Source organism: Hemicordylus capensis, chromosome 12 (assembly GCF_027244095.1).
Source record: "Hemicordylus capensis ecotype Gifberg chromosome 12, rHemCap1.1.pri, whole genome shotgun sequence".
In the NCBI taxonomy this organism is placed as follows: domain Eukaryota; kingdom Metazoa; phylum Chordata; class Lepidosauria; order Squamata; family Cordylidae; genus Hemicordylus; species Hemicordylus capensis.
Genome location: NC_069668.1, coordinates 7,444,937 through 7,462,491, shown reverse-complemented (window position 1 = coordinate 7,462,491; position 17,555 = coordinate 7,444,937). Strand labels below are relative to the sequence as shown.

At 49.8% G+C, this 17,555-nt stretch overlaps 1 protein-coding gene across 2 annotated transcripts in view; it reads left to right on the top strand.

Moving 5' to 3' along the window:
* NUP88 (nucleoporin 88) overlaps positions 1-17,555 on the top strand; it is a 32,522-nt gene that overhangs the window by 3,718 nt on the left and 11,249 nt on the right. For both annotated transcript variants that reach the window (XM_053274587.1, XM_053274588.1), the window contains exons 4-13: positions 741-827; positions 2,002-2,178; positions 3,469-3,655; positions 4,953-5,103; positions 6,305-6,403; positions 6,965-7,055; positions 7,237-7,338; positions 8,074-8,229; positions 9,927-10,052; positions 16,751-16,816. In XM_053274587.1, coding sequence (XP_053130562.1) covers positions 741-827; positions 2,002-2,178; positions 3,469-3,655; positions 4,953-5,103; positions 6,305-6,403; positions 6,965-7,055; positions 7,237-7,338; positions 8,074-8,229; positions 9,927-10,052; positions 16,751-16,816 — 1,242 coding nt within the window. The remainder of the gene's footprint in view (positions 1-740; positions 828-2,001; positions 2,179-3,468; positions 3,656-4,952; positions 5,104-6,304; positions 6,404-6,964; positions 7,056-7,236; positions 7,339-8,073; positions 8,230-9,926; positions 10,053-16,750; positions 16,817-17,555) is intronic.

The following is a 17,555-nucleotide window of genomic DNA, read 5'->3' as shown; positions in this document are numbered from 1 at the left end:
TATAAATTCTACCAGCCCCACCATCATATCTGCATGTATGATGCACAGATTTATTCATTTGCTAGCACAGTTGATGTGGCTCACTCAGTCTAGATCCTGCCCAACTAAGACCCCATGCAATTTAATGGGACTTCAGTTTCAGTCATGCCTGGTTTATTTAAGTGGTGCTTACTCATAGACTAGGAACACAGGAAGCTGCCTTCTACTGAGTTAGACCCTTGGTCCATCTGTGCCAGTAGTGTCTTCCCTGACTGGCAGTGGCTCTCCAAGGTTTCAGGCATGAATCTCTCCCAGACCTACCTGGAGATCCCATCGGGGACGGAACCTAGAACCTTCTGTACCTGAAGCAGATGCTCTGCCACTGAGCTACAGCCCATCTCCTAAGGGGGATATCTTACCGCAGACCACGCTCTCATGTAGTCACCCATCCCAATGTAAACCATGGCAGTTGCTGCTTAGCCAAGAGGGCAGTTCACGCTCGCAAGACCAGCTCTCCTCAGTCTAGATCAGGCCTGCTCAAGAGTAGATTTTTTTCTAAGTTACTTGATAATAAAAATTGCAAGGGTCATCTTAAATTCAGAATCCTCTTGGGTAAATACAAGTGTAGCCTGTACTTAGCCTCTCTTTTTCGATAGGTCATCTTAAATTCAGAGTAGTCTTCTATTTGATTGAATACAGTATATGTGGGGGTTATATGATGGGGGTGTGGCATGTAACTTGGCTCTTGCTTGCCTTTTCAGGATATACAGCTTAAGTTCCCCCCAGATGCCTGTGAAAGTGATTGCTCTTTCCGATGCTGATGAGGAGACCTTGAGGCTCAATAAGGGGTAAAGTCTGACGCTTCTCTTCTAGTTGCCACTACAGGCGTGCCCGTGCAGCTGCTTCCTTGTGGGGGAACCGCATATGCAGAGAGCACCATTAGTGCATGAGCCTGCAGGGAAAGTGGGTGCCGTATGCGGGTGAGCGAACGGAGGCTCCTTGCAACATTGGACAAGGTCTACACCCCGAGAGATGGGAAAGAGGAGAGAGCATGGCCAGACCTTCAGTGTGTTCTCATGCTTTCAATGTCCTGGCCATGTTTGCAATGAGGTTTTAAAAGGCTTAAAAACACAAAAACGACCATGCAGTTGTATCAACGTTGTCAGAGAAATGGGAATAAAAATGGGCAGGAATATGCTCCAGTGCCTTTTTCGGGGGAGAGGACGACAATTTGTTCATTGTTGCCCTAATCCTGACCCTTTCCTCTGTGCAGAAATGACTGCAGTTTCACCCTCATTTGGGGGTAGGGATAAAGAAGGGGGGATCACATGCAGGAAGCTGTGAGTGCAACCATGCTATCACCTCTTTTCCATCTCTAGAGAGAATAGGCATTGCCTGAAATCTGACAATGTCCCCTGAGACGGTGCCCTTGGCCAAAATGGGTAGGCCTGGCTCATTGACCAATTGCACTTATAAATAAAAAGTTATAAATATGTATATCTCACTTCTCTGCCTGATACCAGTCTCCAAGGCAGCTGGCAATAAAAGAAAATCATAGTAAATATACAATATACTATAGTTGTGGTGTTGTTTTTTAAAGCCCTGCTATTGAGTAATATGGTGGGGGTGATGTAAAATATCTCCCTTCCAGGCCTTAGATTAGAAACTGAATTAGAACATAGGAAACTGGCTTATACCGAAGCAGACCATTGCTCTGTCTAGCTCAGTATTGTCTACACAGACTGGCAGTGGCTTCTTCAAGGTTGCAGGCAAGAGTCTTTCTCAGTCCTATCAGGGAAGGAAGCATGCAGGTGCTCTTCCCAGAGAGGCCCCATCCCCTCAGGGGAATATCTTCCAGTGCTCACACATGGGGTCTCCCATCCAAATCCAAACCAGGGTGGCCTCTGCTTAGCAAAGGGGATGATTCATGCTTGCTTCCACAAGACCAGCTCTCCTCTATTGAAGATTCAGACTGGAAACAGAATCAGAAACTGAATGTCTACCTTTGCCTCCTTCGCTCAGGAGAGCCTACACAGCACTGATAGGAGAGACTGCAGTCGCCTTTGACTTTGGGCTCCTAACAGCAGTCCCCAAAAACATAACTGGGCAACAAGAGAAAGAGGACGTCCTGGCATATCCCCTGTACATCTTGTATGAAAATGGGGAGACATTCTTGACCTACATTAGCCTCCAGTACAGGTAAAGACGGAAACCTAGACTGGCACTTTTATTTATTTCTTTTGGTGCTTCGCTGTGTTTGGCCAGGTGTTGTAAGTAACAGGGATGTTGAGGGTTGCTGCTTTGGAACCAAACCTGAATGGAAATTCAGTGGCTCAGGTAACTCCGTCTTCCAGCTTCTAGCTAGTCCCGAGTAGGAGAAACCACTTTCTTGTTTGAGAGAGCCACCGTTCAAAGTGGTGATTCTCTTATAGTTAGCAGGGGGGGGAGCATCTGGCCCTATCCAGCTCCAGCTCAGCGTCCTTCAGTGGCTGTTGCTGGTATCTTTCTAATATTTCTTTTTAGATTGTGAGCCCTTTGGGGAAGGGAGCCACCTTTTGGTTTGTTTGTCCTATGCAAACTGCTTTGGAAACTTGATGAAAAGCAGCATATGTATAGTAGTAGTAGTAGTAGTTCTAGCTAGTTTGCCTTCCCTATTTTGACGTGGGGGGGAAGTTTCTTGGGCATCTCAGGTTGTTAAGCAGCTTCCCAGGAAGTATCGTTGCTCATCCATTTATCAGGTTGGGCCCTGGATATGTGAAGGATTGCCTTCTAAAGGTTTCTGCCCTCCTAGCATGGTCATCTGAGGGGGCTTTCCTCCATGTGCCAACACTGAGGGAGGTTCGATTGCCGTGTATGCGGGACAGGGCCTTTTCTGTTGTTGCCCCATTTGGAATGGGAATGTCCCCATTTGGTGGATGTCCTTTCTCTGACCTCTGTGGCTGCTTTTAAAAAGCAACGAAAGCCTTGGTTATTTACTCAGGTTTCCCCCCATTAGGGGTTTCTGGTCTCATAAGAACAGCCCTGCTGGATCAGGCCCAAGGCCTGTCTAGTCCAGCATCCTATATCACACAGTGGCCCACCAGATGCCTCTGCAAAGACCACAGGCAAGATGATGAGAACATGCCCTCTCCTGCTGCTGTTCTCCTGCAGCTGGTATTCAGGGGCAGCCTGCCTCTAAGGCTGGAGTGTTCCGTGGATACCAGACTAGTAGCCACTGATAGACCTGTGAATTTGTCTAAGCCTCTTTTAAAGCCATCCAGGTTGGTGGCTGTCCCCACATCCCATGGCAGAGTAAATCCATAGTTGCCCTTCTCTGCAGCTGCTCTGTCTTGGGTTTTAATGGAGTTTTCTTACAGTTCTTGTTCTGATTTTAATGCTTTAGTGTGATTTTTATGGATCGTATTTTGTACTAGTTTTTGTCAACTACCTTGGGATGAGTTTTTTGAAAGCTGGCCTAGAATTTGATTGATGAAATACATAAAATTCCAGCACTGGCAGCCTCGGCAGACTGTTGGGCCCGCTGCCGATGCACCCCACGGCGGAAGACAACTACGGCTACGATGCCTGTGCGGTTCTCTGCCTGCCGTGCATCCCCAACATCTTGGTGATCACCACTGGCTCGGGCGTGCTTTATCACTGTGTGGTATTGGAGGGAGAAGAAGACGATGAACAGATGGTAGGTCTGGCTGGGTGGTTGTGGTGCTCATGAGAGAGCTCTGTGGCTTCTTTATTATATTTATATCCCGCTCTTCCTCCAAAGAGCCCATGGTTATGTTTCTCCTCACAACAACCCGGTGAGGCTGAGAGATGTGACTGGCCCAGACACACGCAGTGAGTTTCATGGCTGAATGGGGATTTGAACTCGGGTCTCCCCGGTCCTAGTCCTTCACTAAATGCCACAAATCAGCAGGGGTCCAGAGCGCATTTACTGTGCTTCCTTAAAGGCATTTGCAGGTTCATAAAGTGATCTCGTCGTCCCAGACTCAAATTGTTTTACATGTTGTGAGTTAAAACTCCCAACACCCTGCAGTTCTTTCCATTTCTCACGTAAAGCGAGGTTGGGGCTTTCTGGGGTAGATAGCTCAGCCTTTACTACTACTAAAGCGAATATTTATATACCACTCTTCAACCAAAGTTCTCAAAGTGGTTTCCATAGGGAAATAAATAAGGTGGTCCTCTGTCAGCCATCTTAAGTGGCGCAGCAGGGAAATGCTTGACTCACAAGCAGAAGGTTGCCGGTTCGAGTCCCTGCTGCTACTATATCGGGCAGCAGTGATATAGGAAGATGCTGAAAGGCATCATCTCATACTGCGCGGGAGGAGGCAATGGTAAACCCCTTCTGTACTTTACCAAAGAAAACCACGGGGCTCTGTGGGCGCCAGGGGTTGAAATCGCCTTGACGGCACACTTTACTTTACCTGTCCCCAGAGGGCTCACAATCTCAAAAGAAACATAGCCACCAGCAACAGCCACTAGAGGGATGCTGTGCTGGGGTTGGATCGGCCCACTTGTTCTCCCCCTGCTAAATGGGTCTCTTTGCTCAGTTAGCAGGGGTCAGCTAGATCCTCTCTTTGCTCACTTAGACTGGCCAGCTGATCCTCAGTCTTTGGACTGGCTACTTGGCCCCGATTTATTAAAGAGGGCTGTTCTGTTGTCCCCTGAGAGCTTGTAGCCGAAAATTCAGAATTTGGAGACGAGCCTGAATATAGAAGGCAAAAGCCGCCGGCAACACACCACGCTGGGCTGGAGTGGGGGCGGTGCCAGAGCTGAAGGCGGGGTTGAAACAGCTTGCAAAGCACCAGCACCATTTGGGGGCAGCTTCGGCACTCTTGGCGTTGGGGGAAGTGCTGCCCAAAGGTCCAGCAAATCTTCCTGCCTGCCTTCTCATGAGGAGGGGGTGCCAAGATGGCTAGTAGCTGAGGAATAAGGCACCCATAATGGCATTAATGGCAACTTTCCAATGCTCCCCACAGTCTGTCAAATCCTGGGATTCAAAGGCTGACCCCATCCCATCGCTCTATGTCTTCGAGTGTGTCGAGCTGGAGCTGGCGCTGAAACTGTCGTCAAGAGAGGGGGAAGAGCCGCTGGAATCGGACTTCTCCTGCCCAATTAAGTTGCACAGAGGTAGGAGCGCATGCCATCCTCTCTGTTTGCTCTGTTTATAAGGTGCATGTTTATATTTTTCTCTCTGCTGCTCATCAATGGGGCGTGAACATCTCCATGTGAATGAAGGCTGTCTGTGCAGAACCCCAAGTCAGGAGTAAAACAGCAATTGCATTCTGCTAGTGTAAGTAGTGTAAGAGAGGAGAGCTGGTCTGGTGGTAGCCAGCATGATTTGTCCCCTTAGCTAAGCAGGGTCTGCCTTGGTTGCATATGAATGGGAGACTAAAAGTGTGAGCACTGGAAGAGATTCCCCTCAGGGGATGGAGCCACTCTGGGAAGAGCATCTAGGTTCTCCAAGTTCCCTCCCTGGCAGCATCTCCAAGATAGGGCTGAGAGAGATTCCTGCCTGCAACCTTGGAGAAGCCGCTGCCAGTCTGTGAAGACAATACTGAGCTAGATCGATCAATGGTCTGACTCAGTATATGGCAGCTTCCTATGTAAGTTCTGTGGACGGTGGGCTGGATTCATCTATAGAGCCAGCAACAGGTCAAGCCATTCATGTGAAGCTACTGCCTGTGTGTTTCCAGGTGTTTTCACTGTCTGTTGTACATTGCAGATAAGGAAAAGAGTTGCAGTGGTTTGAGGAGAGCAGCTGGGGAAACACTGAACAGCTTCCCTGGCGCAGCTCTGTTTCATAGTTCTGTTTTCAAAGGCTTCACCCATACAAGGTTAGTTCCAAGGGTAATGGAATCAGCCATGGTACCACTTTTTCACTGGCAGCCATAAGCACATTTTCAAGTTGGTATTATTTCTACCCACTGGTAAGAGAACATCTCCTAAGAGAAGGCCAAATTTTTACAGAACAGAACACTTAAATGTTACAGATAACGTCTGAAATGTGCAAAATGCATCTGTAATGGAATCAGAATTTTTGGACATCACTTTTGATTCCGTTTCTGACGTATTTTGCATGTTTCAGACATGCTCTATAATATTTAAGGGTTTGTTTAAAAAAAACAAGGTCTTATAGTAAGAGATATTCTCCTGCCTGCAAGTATATATATAATATCAAATTGGGAATTTGCTTGGCTGCAGTCATTGCAAAAGTGGCAACGTGTCTAATTCTGTTACCCTTGGAATTGCCCACAAGCACAGGTGTGAAACCTGGCCGTTCTCTGTCTTCAGGCCTTCACTAACATGTAAACACCTTCTGTTCTTTCAGATCCAAAGTGCCCCTCACGCTATCACTGCACACACGACGCTGGGGTTCACAGCATCGGACTCACCTGGCTCAACAAACTTCACAAGTTCCTCGCGTCAGGTGAGTAGTTAAATCTTTTCGGCTTGGATCTCCCCCCACCCCACCCAAGAAATTTTCCCTCATGCAAAACGGAGGAGAATCCTTAATGTGCTGGAATATGGAGCCAGGAAGGTCAAGCAAAAGAACCTTTTCGTTGAAGGAGGGCAAGGAGAACGGGTCTTGGGGTAGGAAGCATGAATTGTCTCCTTTGTTCAGCAGGGTCTGCCCTGGTTTGCATTTGAATGGGAGACTCCATGTGTGATCACTGTAAGCTGTTCCCCTCAGGGGATGGAGCCACTCAGTTTGGGGCAGTGAGGAGTTGTGTTTCCTCCATAACTGGGCCCTGTTTTCACTTCTCACTCTTGCACATTCATTCATTCATTTATTGTTAAATTTATATACCTCCTTTCATTAAAACAATCCCAAGGTGGAGTATGCGTCAGAGCAGATACTTAATTTAATTTTTCAAAATTCACACCCACCTCTCTCTCACAAAGGCAGCTTATGATGCAAGCCAATTTGAAACGAAAACGTCACAATGAGCATATATCTCCCAGTAGCCCAACTGTGCTTGCTTTCCAGATGAGGAAGACAAGGACAGCTTGCAGGAACTCGGCACGGAGCAGAAATGCTTTGTGGAGCACATCCTTTGCACAAAGCCCTTGCCGTGCAGGTAAGAACCAGACGGAGCCAATAGCCCTCCTAAGAACCGAACAGCCCAGTTTGGAAACCCAACCAAGAGGGTGCCGGGAAACGCAGAAGAAAACTCTGAACTGTTGACTGCCAGACACATCTTCTGCAATTGAGGCTACCACGTTTTTTCGGGTGGACTTCATACCGTTTTGTTTCTGCAGGCAACCTGCCTCCATCAGAGGGTTTTGGATCGTCTCAGATATCTTGGGACCCACCATGGTCTGCATCACCAGCACCTACGAATGCATCACCAAGCCTCTTCTGTATGTAATCAGGTTCCTTTGAAACTGGCTTAGATTGCTAATTGTTCTTTCCCTGGGCGTCTTCCGTGGGTGATCTGCTCTCTATGGGAGGTGTGGTTTTTCTTTGGTAGAATACAAGAGGGGTTTACCATTGCCATCTCCTGCACAGTATGCCTTTCAGTATCTTCCTGTATCGCTGCTGCCCAATATATGTTTCCCATAGTCTGGGAAACTATACCAGTGGGGATTTGAACTGGCAACCTCTGGCCTGCTAGGCAAGTCATTTCCCTGCTGAGCCATTAGATGGTAGCAAGCATGAATTGTCCTCTTTGCTAAGCAGAATCTATCCTGGTTTGCATTTGAATGGGAGATTGCATGCATGAGCACTGTAAGATATCCCCTTTAAGGGATAGGGCCACTCTGGGAAGGACACCTGCATGCTTGCACATAGAAGGTTCCATATTCCCACCCTGGCACTTCCAGATAGGGCTGGGAGAGACTCCTGCCTGCAACCTTGGAGAAGTCGCTGCCAGTCTGGGTAGATAATCCTGAGCTAAATGGACCAAGGGTCTGACTCAGTAGAAGGCAACTTCCTATGTGGGAAATATTTCTGTGTGCAGGAAGGGCTTCAGACTGTAACTGCTACTTAGCTAATCTGTAGTTCATCCTTGCTGAAATGTGCCTTGTTACTCAGTTGAAAGCAAAAAGGTGCAGTCCTTGGAGATTACTGACCGTGCTTACCCTTTCTTTTTACAGTTCTGCAGTCCACCCATCATCTCCGCTTCTCTGCACCAAGGAAGACTCCCAAGTTACGGCCTCTCCTCTCCGCTTACTAGCTGGCTTGCCAGATTCCTTTGAGACCCACGTCCGGAACATTCTGTCTCGCAGCTCTGCCAACCCTCTGGTGCTGAAGTACAGAACTTGTGTCATGGGAACGGGCCCCTATCCTGTCTCAAGGCCCAAGCAGACCCTTTCATTCATCTCTCTTTGGTCTGGGGAGTTGTTGCCCATTGCTGTAACCGTCCAACTTGCATTTTGGTGGTCCCTCGCCTCATGCCCTCTTTTGGCTTTTGCCCAATCCAGGCAGTTGTTTGAGCACTCGCCCACAAGCACCGACTGTAACTGCATTGATACCATCATGCAGTGATCCACTGATGGGGGAATGATGTCAGGTGTGGGGGAGAGCTGGTCTTGTGACAGCAAGCATGAGTTTGTCCTCTTTCCTAAGCAGTGCTTGTCCTGGTTTACATTTGGCTGGGAGACTAAATGTGAATGCTGTTAAGATATCCCCCTTAGGGGATGGGGCCATAGCTCAGTGAAAGAGCATCTACTTGCACACAGGTGTTCCTGGGTTCCCTCCCTGGCAGCATCTCCAGGTAGGGCTTGGAGAGAGACTCCTCCTTGCAACCTTGGAGAAGCTTCTGCCAGTCTGTGTAGACCAGGCCTGCTCAACTTCGGCCCTCCTGCAGATGTTGGCCTACAGCTCCCATAATCCCTGGCTATTGGCCACTATGGCTGGGAATTATGGAAGTTGTAGTCCAGAAACATGTGGGGGGCAAAGTTGAGCAGGGCTGGTGTAGACAATACTGAGTTAGGTGGACCCATGGTCTGACTTGGTAGAAGGCAGCTTCCTATGTTCCTAGAAGGTGTAAAGTGATGCATATTGGGGCCAAAAAACTCAACTTCACATATACGCTGATGGGATCTGAGCTGTCAGTGACTGACCAGGAGAGGGATCTTGGGGTCGTGGTGGACAGCTCATTGAAAGGGTTTACTCAGTGTGCGGCAGCTGTGAAAAAGCTAATTCCATGCGAGGAATCATTAGGAAGGAGATTGAAAATAAAAATGCTAATATTAAAATGTCCTTATACAAACCTGTGGTTTGTATAATACAGACATCTGGAGTACTGCGTACACTTTTGGACACCGTAGGATGTTGTAGAACTGGGGAAAGTGCAGAAGAGGGCAACTAAGATTATCAGGGGCCTGAGAAGAGGCAACTGTGGGGAGACATGGTAGAGGTGTTTAAAATTATGCATGGGATGGACAGAGTGGACAGAGAGAAATTTTTCTCCCTCTCTCACAGCACCAGAACCAGGGGTCATCTCGTGAAACTGAAGGTCGGGAAATGTAGGACCAACAAGAGAATTTTCACACAGTGCATAATTAAGCTATGGAATTCTCTGCCATGGGATGTGGTATGGCCACTAGCTTGGATGGCTTTAAAAGGGGCTTAGACAAATTCATGGAGGACAGGGCTCTCAAATGGCTACTAGTCTGGTGACTGTAGGCCACCCTCCAGCCTAAAAGGCAAGTTGCCTCTCAATACCAGTTGCAGGGGAGCAACAGCAGGAGAGGGGGCATGCCCTCACTCCCTGCCTGCGGGCTTCTCGGAGACATCTGGTGGGCCACTATGTGAAACAGGATGCTGGACTAAATAGGACTGTTCTTATGTGAGGTCAGCTTGTGTCGGCATTCACAAGAACTCTCTTGGGGAAAGTGTTCCACAAGAAAGGAAAAAGCAGCATCTCATCATGTAGTTACCCCTCATCTTCAGAGCAATAATGTTACTGTATGCATGCCGTAATCTTCTCTTGTATTTGTCAAAGGGCGGCAGATAAGGAGTCTTCTCCTCCCCCTGAAGAATGTCTCCAGCTCCTCAGCAGAGCCACCCAAGTGTTCAGGGAGGAATATATCCTGAAACAGGACCTGGCCCGAGAAGAGATTCAGCGAAGGTAGGCCAATTCTTGGCTCCTAAATCCCACTGGCCTGCCCGTTGTCCTCTTGTTAACGCCTAAGAGTACAGTGGGCCAATCCGCCCTTTTGGATCCTGTCATCCATCATCTGCTGATTTGATCAAGATGAGGATCCCCAGAAAGTAATTTTCCTCCCCTTTAGAATAATCTGCCCCATTCTAAAGAACACCTCCCCAGTTACTTTATTGTTGTGCTAATAGGCAAGTCCTTCTGCCCTCCAGCTATCTTCTCTCCTGTTGCTGCTGTCTGTGTTGTTTTTGTGGTTAAGCATCTTGTGAACTGGAACCTTCTTGATTAACCTTGTTTTCATCACAATTTATTTACAGTAAAAATCACAAGGGGTGAGGAAGAGGGGGAAATTATCAGGCACACCGCTCACATCCTAGCTAAATTTACTAGAGTAAATATACTGAAATGTAGTAGTTCTCGGCTGGTGTAGGAGGTCACTCAAGCTTGGGATTACATCCCCCCCACATGCTCCAAAAGGCAGGAAGTAGTCATACTTGAAGATCCTTAACCCAGTGCATGTGGGCGGATCTCCTCAGTTCTACTTCCTGCCTTTGCTCCAGAAGGCTCGCATTACAGCTCGCTGGCTTTGGCCTTGTTAACTAGGCCTCTTCTTTTCTTCTGCTTATATTCCTATTATTTTTTACTATTTCCAATCTATTCTACTACTATTAGTTTTCTCTAGTTACTAAAGAAAAAAGAAAATAATAATAATAATTTTAATTTTTTTTAAAAAAAAAATTATTTCATGTCTTTTCTTCTACTGTCCGTTCTGTTATTCGTTACCTCTCCTCACCTCTTGCCGACCTTTTGGCCGATGTCTGCTAAGAAGACCTTCGGACTCCTGGCCATTAGGGAGAGATCCGCCCATCAGCGCCTGTTCCCACCAAAAACTCGGGACTGCGCAAATCCTGTAAGGAAAATGGCGGATGTATCAGATGACCTCGCTGGGGCCTGTAGGCCACAGTGGTCCTCTCTGTCGCCAGATACCGGTGAGGAGACTGGGCGCAATCCATGCCACCAGCAATCCACCGTAGCAGGACGCAGGTGGCGGCACCAGAATCGGAGGCTTCCTGACAAGGAGGCCCCGTTGGTGGCCAGATACCGGTGAGGAGACTGGGCGCAATCCATGCCACCAGCAATCCACCGTAGCAGGACGCAGGTGGCGGCACCAGAATCGGAGGCTTCCTGACAAGGAGGCCCCGTTGGTGGCCAGATACCGGTGAGGAGACTGGGCGCAATCCATGCCACCAGCAATCCACCGAAGCAGGACGCAGGTGGCGGCACCAGAATCGGAGGCTTCCTGACAAGGAGGCCCCGTTGGTGGCCAGATACCGGTGAGGAGACTGGGCGCAATCCATGCCACCAGCAATCCACCGAAGCAGGACGCAGGTGGCGGCACCAGAATCGGAGGCTTCCTGACAAGGAGGCCCCGTTGGTGGCCAGATACCGGTGAGGAGACTGGGCGCAATCCATGCCACCAGCAATCCACCGAAGCAGGACGCAGGTGGCGGCACCAGAATCGGAGGCTTCCTGACAAGGAGGCCCCGTTGGTGGCCAGATACCGGTGAGGAGACTGGGCGCAATCCATGCCACCAGCAATCCACCGTAGCAGGACGCAGGTGGCGGCACCAGAATCGGAGGCTTCCTGACAAGGAGGCCCCGTTGGTGGCCAGATACCGGTGAGGAGACTGGGCGCAATCCATGCCACCAGCAATCCACCGTAGCAGGACGCAGGTGGCGGCACCAGAATCGGAGGCTTCCCGACAAGGAGGCCCCGTTGGTGAGAGAGCTTTCGCCCAGCAGCGCGAACAAGGTAAGCCTGTGATATTTGGCCTCCCCCCCCCCCCACTCCTTTCCCTAGCAGTTGGGCGTGCAGGAGGAGGACTGCCTCAGCGAGTATTGGGGCCGCGCCGAAAGAAACGTCACCAGGAGTTGCCGCCCCAGAGCCTGTCGGAATCAGACGGGGAAGACGAGCAGGATGATGAGGCAGGCGGTGCTGAGCCCGTGGATGGGGCGTCGGAGCACCCAGAAGGCCATGAGCAGCTCCCCCCGGTAAGATCGGGACTTGCTCATGGGGGGAGGAGGTGAGTGCAGATGCCCCCTATGTGGCCCCTCCCTCAGGGCCTACTCCTACAGGGAATGTGGGGGTTCCCCCTGATGCTGCCTCTGTAAAGGGCTGGATTCAGGAGGCCGTTCAGGTCTCACTGGCAGCGGCGCTTAAAGCGCGGAAGCCTGCAAGGCATTGCAAGGCAGGCTGTGATCCATGTGTCGTCCTCAGACTCTCAGGAGGAGACGGTGCCCGCTAAGCAGCCCAGGGTGGCTATACGCCAGGACTCTGTGCCCTTGGGTAGGGGGAGGTCTTCAGACGAGTCCCCAGATTTATTGCGACCCAGGGTCAGTGGGTCGGAGACATTGCTGGGCAACCCAGGCAAGGGGCCCTCCTCCTCGGAAGAGGGGGAGATTATTGAGGACTCTGCAGCAAACCTACACAGTCAGAGGCTCTCTCTTATGGTGGATTTTCAGCCACTAATTAACCAGCCTATTGCTGCGCTTGATCTGTAGCCAGTTACAGAGGAACAGATCTCTCCTGTGTCCAAGGGCTCCTTGGTGCTGCCTAAGGCTAAAGTACCACAGATTAAATCAGTGATACCTGAGGGCTTTACTAATACCATCAAGGAGGAATGGGCGGCTATTGCAACTCCCAAGGCGTATGTTGGCTTTGGCTTGCAAATTGTACAACTTTGCGGAGGAGACTCTGGACTTGCTGAAGGTGCCACTTACGGATGCTCACTTCGGGGCCCTACTTAGTGGCATAGGGTACCCAAGGATGGGGACTCCTCTTTTAAGGAGCCGGGAATCAGAAAAGCAGAATCTGCACTGCGCAGGGCCCACGAGGCTTGAGCAGTGGCCATCAGAGCTGACACCACTGCGTCCTTGGTGTCTAGAGCATCGGTCTTGTGGATCGGCGAGTTACCCAATGACCTCCCACTGATCAATCTAAGATGTGGCGTAAGCTACTTCGTCTGCAGAGGGCGGTTGCCTTTTCAGCGGATGCTACTCTGGACAGTGTTCAGTTCTCGGCATGTGCGGTCAGTGCAGGTGTCCTGGCAAGACGCAACATATGGCTAAAATTTTGGAAGTTGATAATACGTCTAGGGCTAAATTAGCTGCTGTTCCCTATGCTGGGGGGGAAGCTAATTGGGGATGAGGCCCTGAAAGAGGTCCTCATTGAAACTAAGGATAACCGCAGGGCTCTGCCATCAGCCCCTAGGAAGGAGGACAAGAGTTTTAATCGTAGACCGACGCAAACCTTCAGGGCGTTTAGACCTCAGTTTGTCAGAGGCAGCCTTTTAGGCCTTTTTGATCGCAGTGGAACAGATCCAGAGGCCAAGGCAGGCAAGGGTTCACTCAGCAGAACCATCAGTCTTTCGGAAACCAGCAGCGGGTCCCCAAGCAGCAGTCCTGACTCCCACTCAGGCAAAGTGGGGGTCCGCCATTTGGCCCGTTTGGAAAGAATCCATCGACAGGTGGGTTCTCTCCATTAGCCTACACGGGTACGAAGTGGAGCTGGCCTGCCCCCCAGGAAACAGATTCCTCCTTGCCCCTAGATCCGGCAAACCGGAAAAGCACAAGGGGTTGTCCATGGCCATTCAGTATCTGGTGGCTATAGGGGCCATAGAGGACGTCCCACCTCTTCAGAGAGGCAAGGGCATCTATTCTGTGATTTTTACGGTGCCAAAAAAGGACGGATCGGCCAGGGCAGTTCTCAACCTACGCCCAGTCAACCGCTTTGTGATAAAAAGGAGGTTCAGGATGGAAACCCTTTGTACCATCTCAGAGGCATTGCAGATGGGGGACTACATGGCTTCAATAGATCTCCAGGAGGCCTATTTACATATCCCCATTCATCCACTCAGTCGACATATACTCTGCTTCTGCTACATGCGGAGGCATTATCAGTACAGAGCCCTTCCTTTTGGTCTCTCATCAGCCGCCCGAGTTTTTACGAAGGTTCTAGTCTGCTAGTGGCCACGTTATGCACTGAGGGGGTCCACCTGTATTGTTACCTCAACAACTTGCTCAAGAAGGGGCAGTTCAGTCGGCTTTGTCCAGTGTCTGTGTTACGTGCCCATGGGTTTCTGATAAATGTGGGCAAGAGTCACCTGATGCCCACACACAGCCTTCATCATTTGGGCATGGTAATGGACACCTCAGTAGGCAAACTGTTTCTGCCACAGGATCGGATGGAGGTCTTATTGTCACTGGCTCGTGTGATTGCTTCGAGACTGTGGGCCAGCCTTCACAATCTAGCAAGGTTGTTGGGTCTCATGGCGGCGGCTATGGACTCGGTGCCTTGGGCAAGGTTTTCATCTACGCCAGTTACAGTGGGCTTTCTTCCCTTACCAGCACAGGATTGCCCTCAAACGTGACAAGAACATTCCTCTCTAGGTGTCTCTTCACGAGTCAATTCGTTGGATGGCCCGGGGAACCTAGACAAGGGCAAGCTATTCATAGAACCCGAGAGAGTGATGGTCACGACGGACACCAGCCTATCGGGCTGGGGGGCTCACTGTTGGAACAGTTCTGCCCAGGGGCTTTGGTCGGTGGAGGAGTTACTCCATAGCATAAACTGGCTCGAGCTGCGGGCTGTCTTTCTGGCCCTAAGAGCCTTCACGCCCTTGGTGAAGGGAAGGAATATCTTAATGTGTACAGAACAACTTAATATCCATTCTGGGCCATCATGTAAACGGAATTTCCAGTGTTCGGGCAGATTGGTTAAGACGGCAGGAGATCCAGCCGGCAGAATGGGGCCTGCACCCTCAAGTATTTAGGTGGCTGACAGAGCAGCTGGGGTGTCCCCAGTTAGACTTGTCTGCATCCCCTCAGAATGCCAAGATTCAGAGGTTTTACTCACGTTTCCCGATGTTGGGGGCAGACGAGATGGATGCGCTATCGGTGCCATGGCCTCCGTGTCTGCTGTATGCATTTCCTCCAGTGCCGCTGCTCTCCCGTTGCCTCAGGAAGCTGCGAGGTTCCCGGGCATCCCTGATATTGATTGCGTCTTTTTGGCCCAGAGGGCCTTGGTTTTCCGAGATCGTCGACTTGACCGTAGGTCATCCACTCAGTTTGCCAGACCATCCAGTTCTGCTGTGTCAAGGTCCGATTTACCATCCTTGTGTCTAGAAAGTGTTCAGCCAACAAGATTTACCAATTGACTTGGCATAGTTTTCTGCGCTGGACAGCAAAGCGCTCCCTGCAGCTGGACAAGTGCAGGTCGGGGGGATTACTAGGTTTTCTTCAGGATGGCCTTGCGCTTGGTCTGAAACCCAACACGCTTAAACGCCGGGCGGTGTGCTTGATCCAGATGTTGTTTCCTCATCAGCATTTGTTCAGGCGTGGCACCCTCTTCTACGCAAGTTCTTGAGGGGGGCAGCTTTGTTGTCTCCACTGGTCTGCCATCGTTTTCCATCATGGGATTTGCATATTGTGTTGTGGGGTCTGCAGTCTCCGCCATTTGAACCACTTCGATCTGTATCATTGCAGATTCTGTCCTGGAAGGTGGCCTTTTTAGTAGCTGTAACATTGGCCAGGAGGTTTTCTGAATCACAGGCTCTGTCAGTTAAGAGTAATTTGTATATTTTCTCTAAGGACTCTGTGAGACTTATCCCGGATCCTACGTTTATCCCGAAGGTAAAGTCTCAGTTTAATCATGAGGTGGACATTTAATTACCTTCTTTTTGTCCGGATGCTCGTCACCCTGCAGAGAAGGAGTGGCACCGGATGCAGGCTTTTCGGAAGTCAGATGCTCTTTTTGTGGCCTTTAAGGCTTCTAAGATGGGATGCAAGGTCTCTTCAGCCATTATTGCTCTTTGGGTCCGTTCACGCATTACGATGTTGTATGAAGCCCAGAAACTTTCGGTGCCTGGCCAGATTACGGCACACTCAACTACATCGGCAGCCACTTCCGCTGTGTTATCTTCACCGGCGTCCCATGAAGAGATTTGCAAGGCGGCTACTTGGTCGTTGCCTTTTACATTTTCAAGGCGTTACAAGTTGGATGAACATGAAGCTGCCAGAGCGGCATTTGGTTGGAGGGTCCTGCAACAGGTCCTTCCGGGTCAGTAGCTCCAGCTTGGGTATTTTCCCTCCCGTGGTTGGTGCTGTGGTATGTCCCAAGCTTGGGTGACCTCCTACACCAGCCGAGAAAGGTACATTGGTACTCACCGTGAAGGTGTCTTCTGGCTGGTGTAGAAGAGGTCACCCAAGGCCCGCCCGGGTTGTGTTAGGCTGGAGCTGATGATCTGGTTGTAGGGGGACAGTTTTTTCTGTCTTTCTCTGCATTATTGTTTGTATATTGTTGTATATTCTCGTGTTCTGTGGTTTTCATTCCGTAGCTTGAGCTGTTGTAAGCACTGAGGAGATCCGCCCACATGCACTGGGTTAAGGATCTTCAAGTATGACTACTTCCTGCCTTTTGGAGCATGTGGGGGGATGTAATCCCAAGCTTGGGTGACCTCTTCTACACCAGCCAGAAGACACCTTCACGGTGAGTACCAATGTACCTTTCTTTAAAGTGACTCCTGAGTAATACGCCCGAGTGATTTAGTCAGGGCGTCAGGTGCTGCGTTTGGTTGAATGTCATGTTTGACCTTTTCATTTGTCCACAGAGTGAAATTACTGCGTGAACAGAAGAAGAAACAGCTGGAAGATCTTGGCTACTGTCGAGAAGAAAGGTGATTCCTGACCTGCTTTTCCTTTAGGCAGTCCAGAACACTGACGTGGCCTGGATATGGGCTGCAGCTCAGTGGCAGAGCATGTACTTTGGTTGCAGAAGAGCCTGGGTTCAGCCTTTCTAAAAGGATCTTTGGTCATAGGGCTAGGGAAGATCTCTCTCTGCTTCAGCTGCTCCAGTTGGAGCAGACAATACTGGGTAGACCCAGTGGTCTGTCTCAGTTGAAAAGGGCTCCCTATGTTGCCTATCAGCTGTTCTCATTTTCTGTGGGATGGTTGGCCATTTTCCATTAGACCGCCCTCTGTCACAGGGGCACACCACTAGCTCCCACTAAGTCAAAAACGCATCCGTGAGCCAGGCCCACCGGTGTCATCCCGGGAATGCACATGGTTATTTTTGGCAACGCCTACCCCCTAGAGTTGGGAAATAGTTGGTAGCATTGATACACTTACAGCTTTCTGTGTGTGATCTCCCCTTCTCACCCCTGCCCACAAGCAGGGTAAACTTTCCGTCATTTTTGCCCAGAGGACGTAGGTTAGGGTCACAGTGAACAAATTGTGGTACTCTCCCTATGGGGTCATCTTTGCAGGACTTTCCTGTCCATTTTCATTTCCATTCCTCTGACACGGATAAAATTGTATAGTAGTTCTTGTGTTTTAAAAACATTTTAAAGACCATCATAAATTTGTCTGCTCCAGGCCCGATGGTCAAGACAATAAAAGCATAATAATACCCTGCCC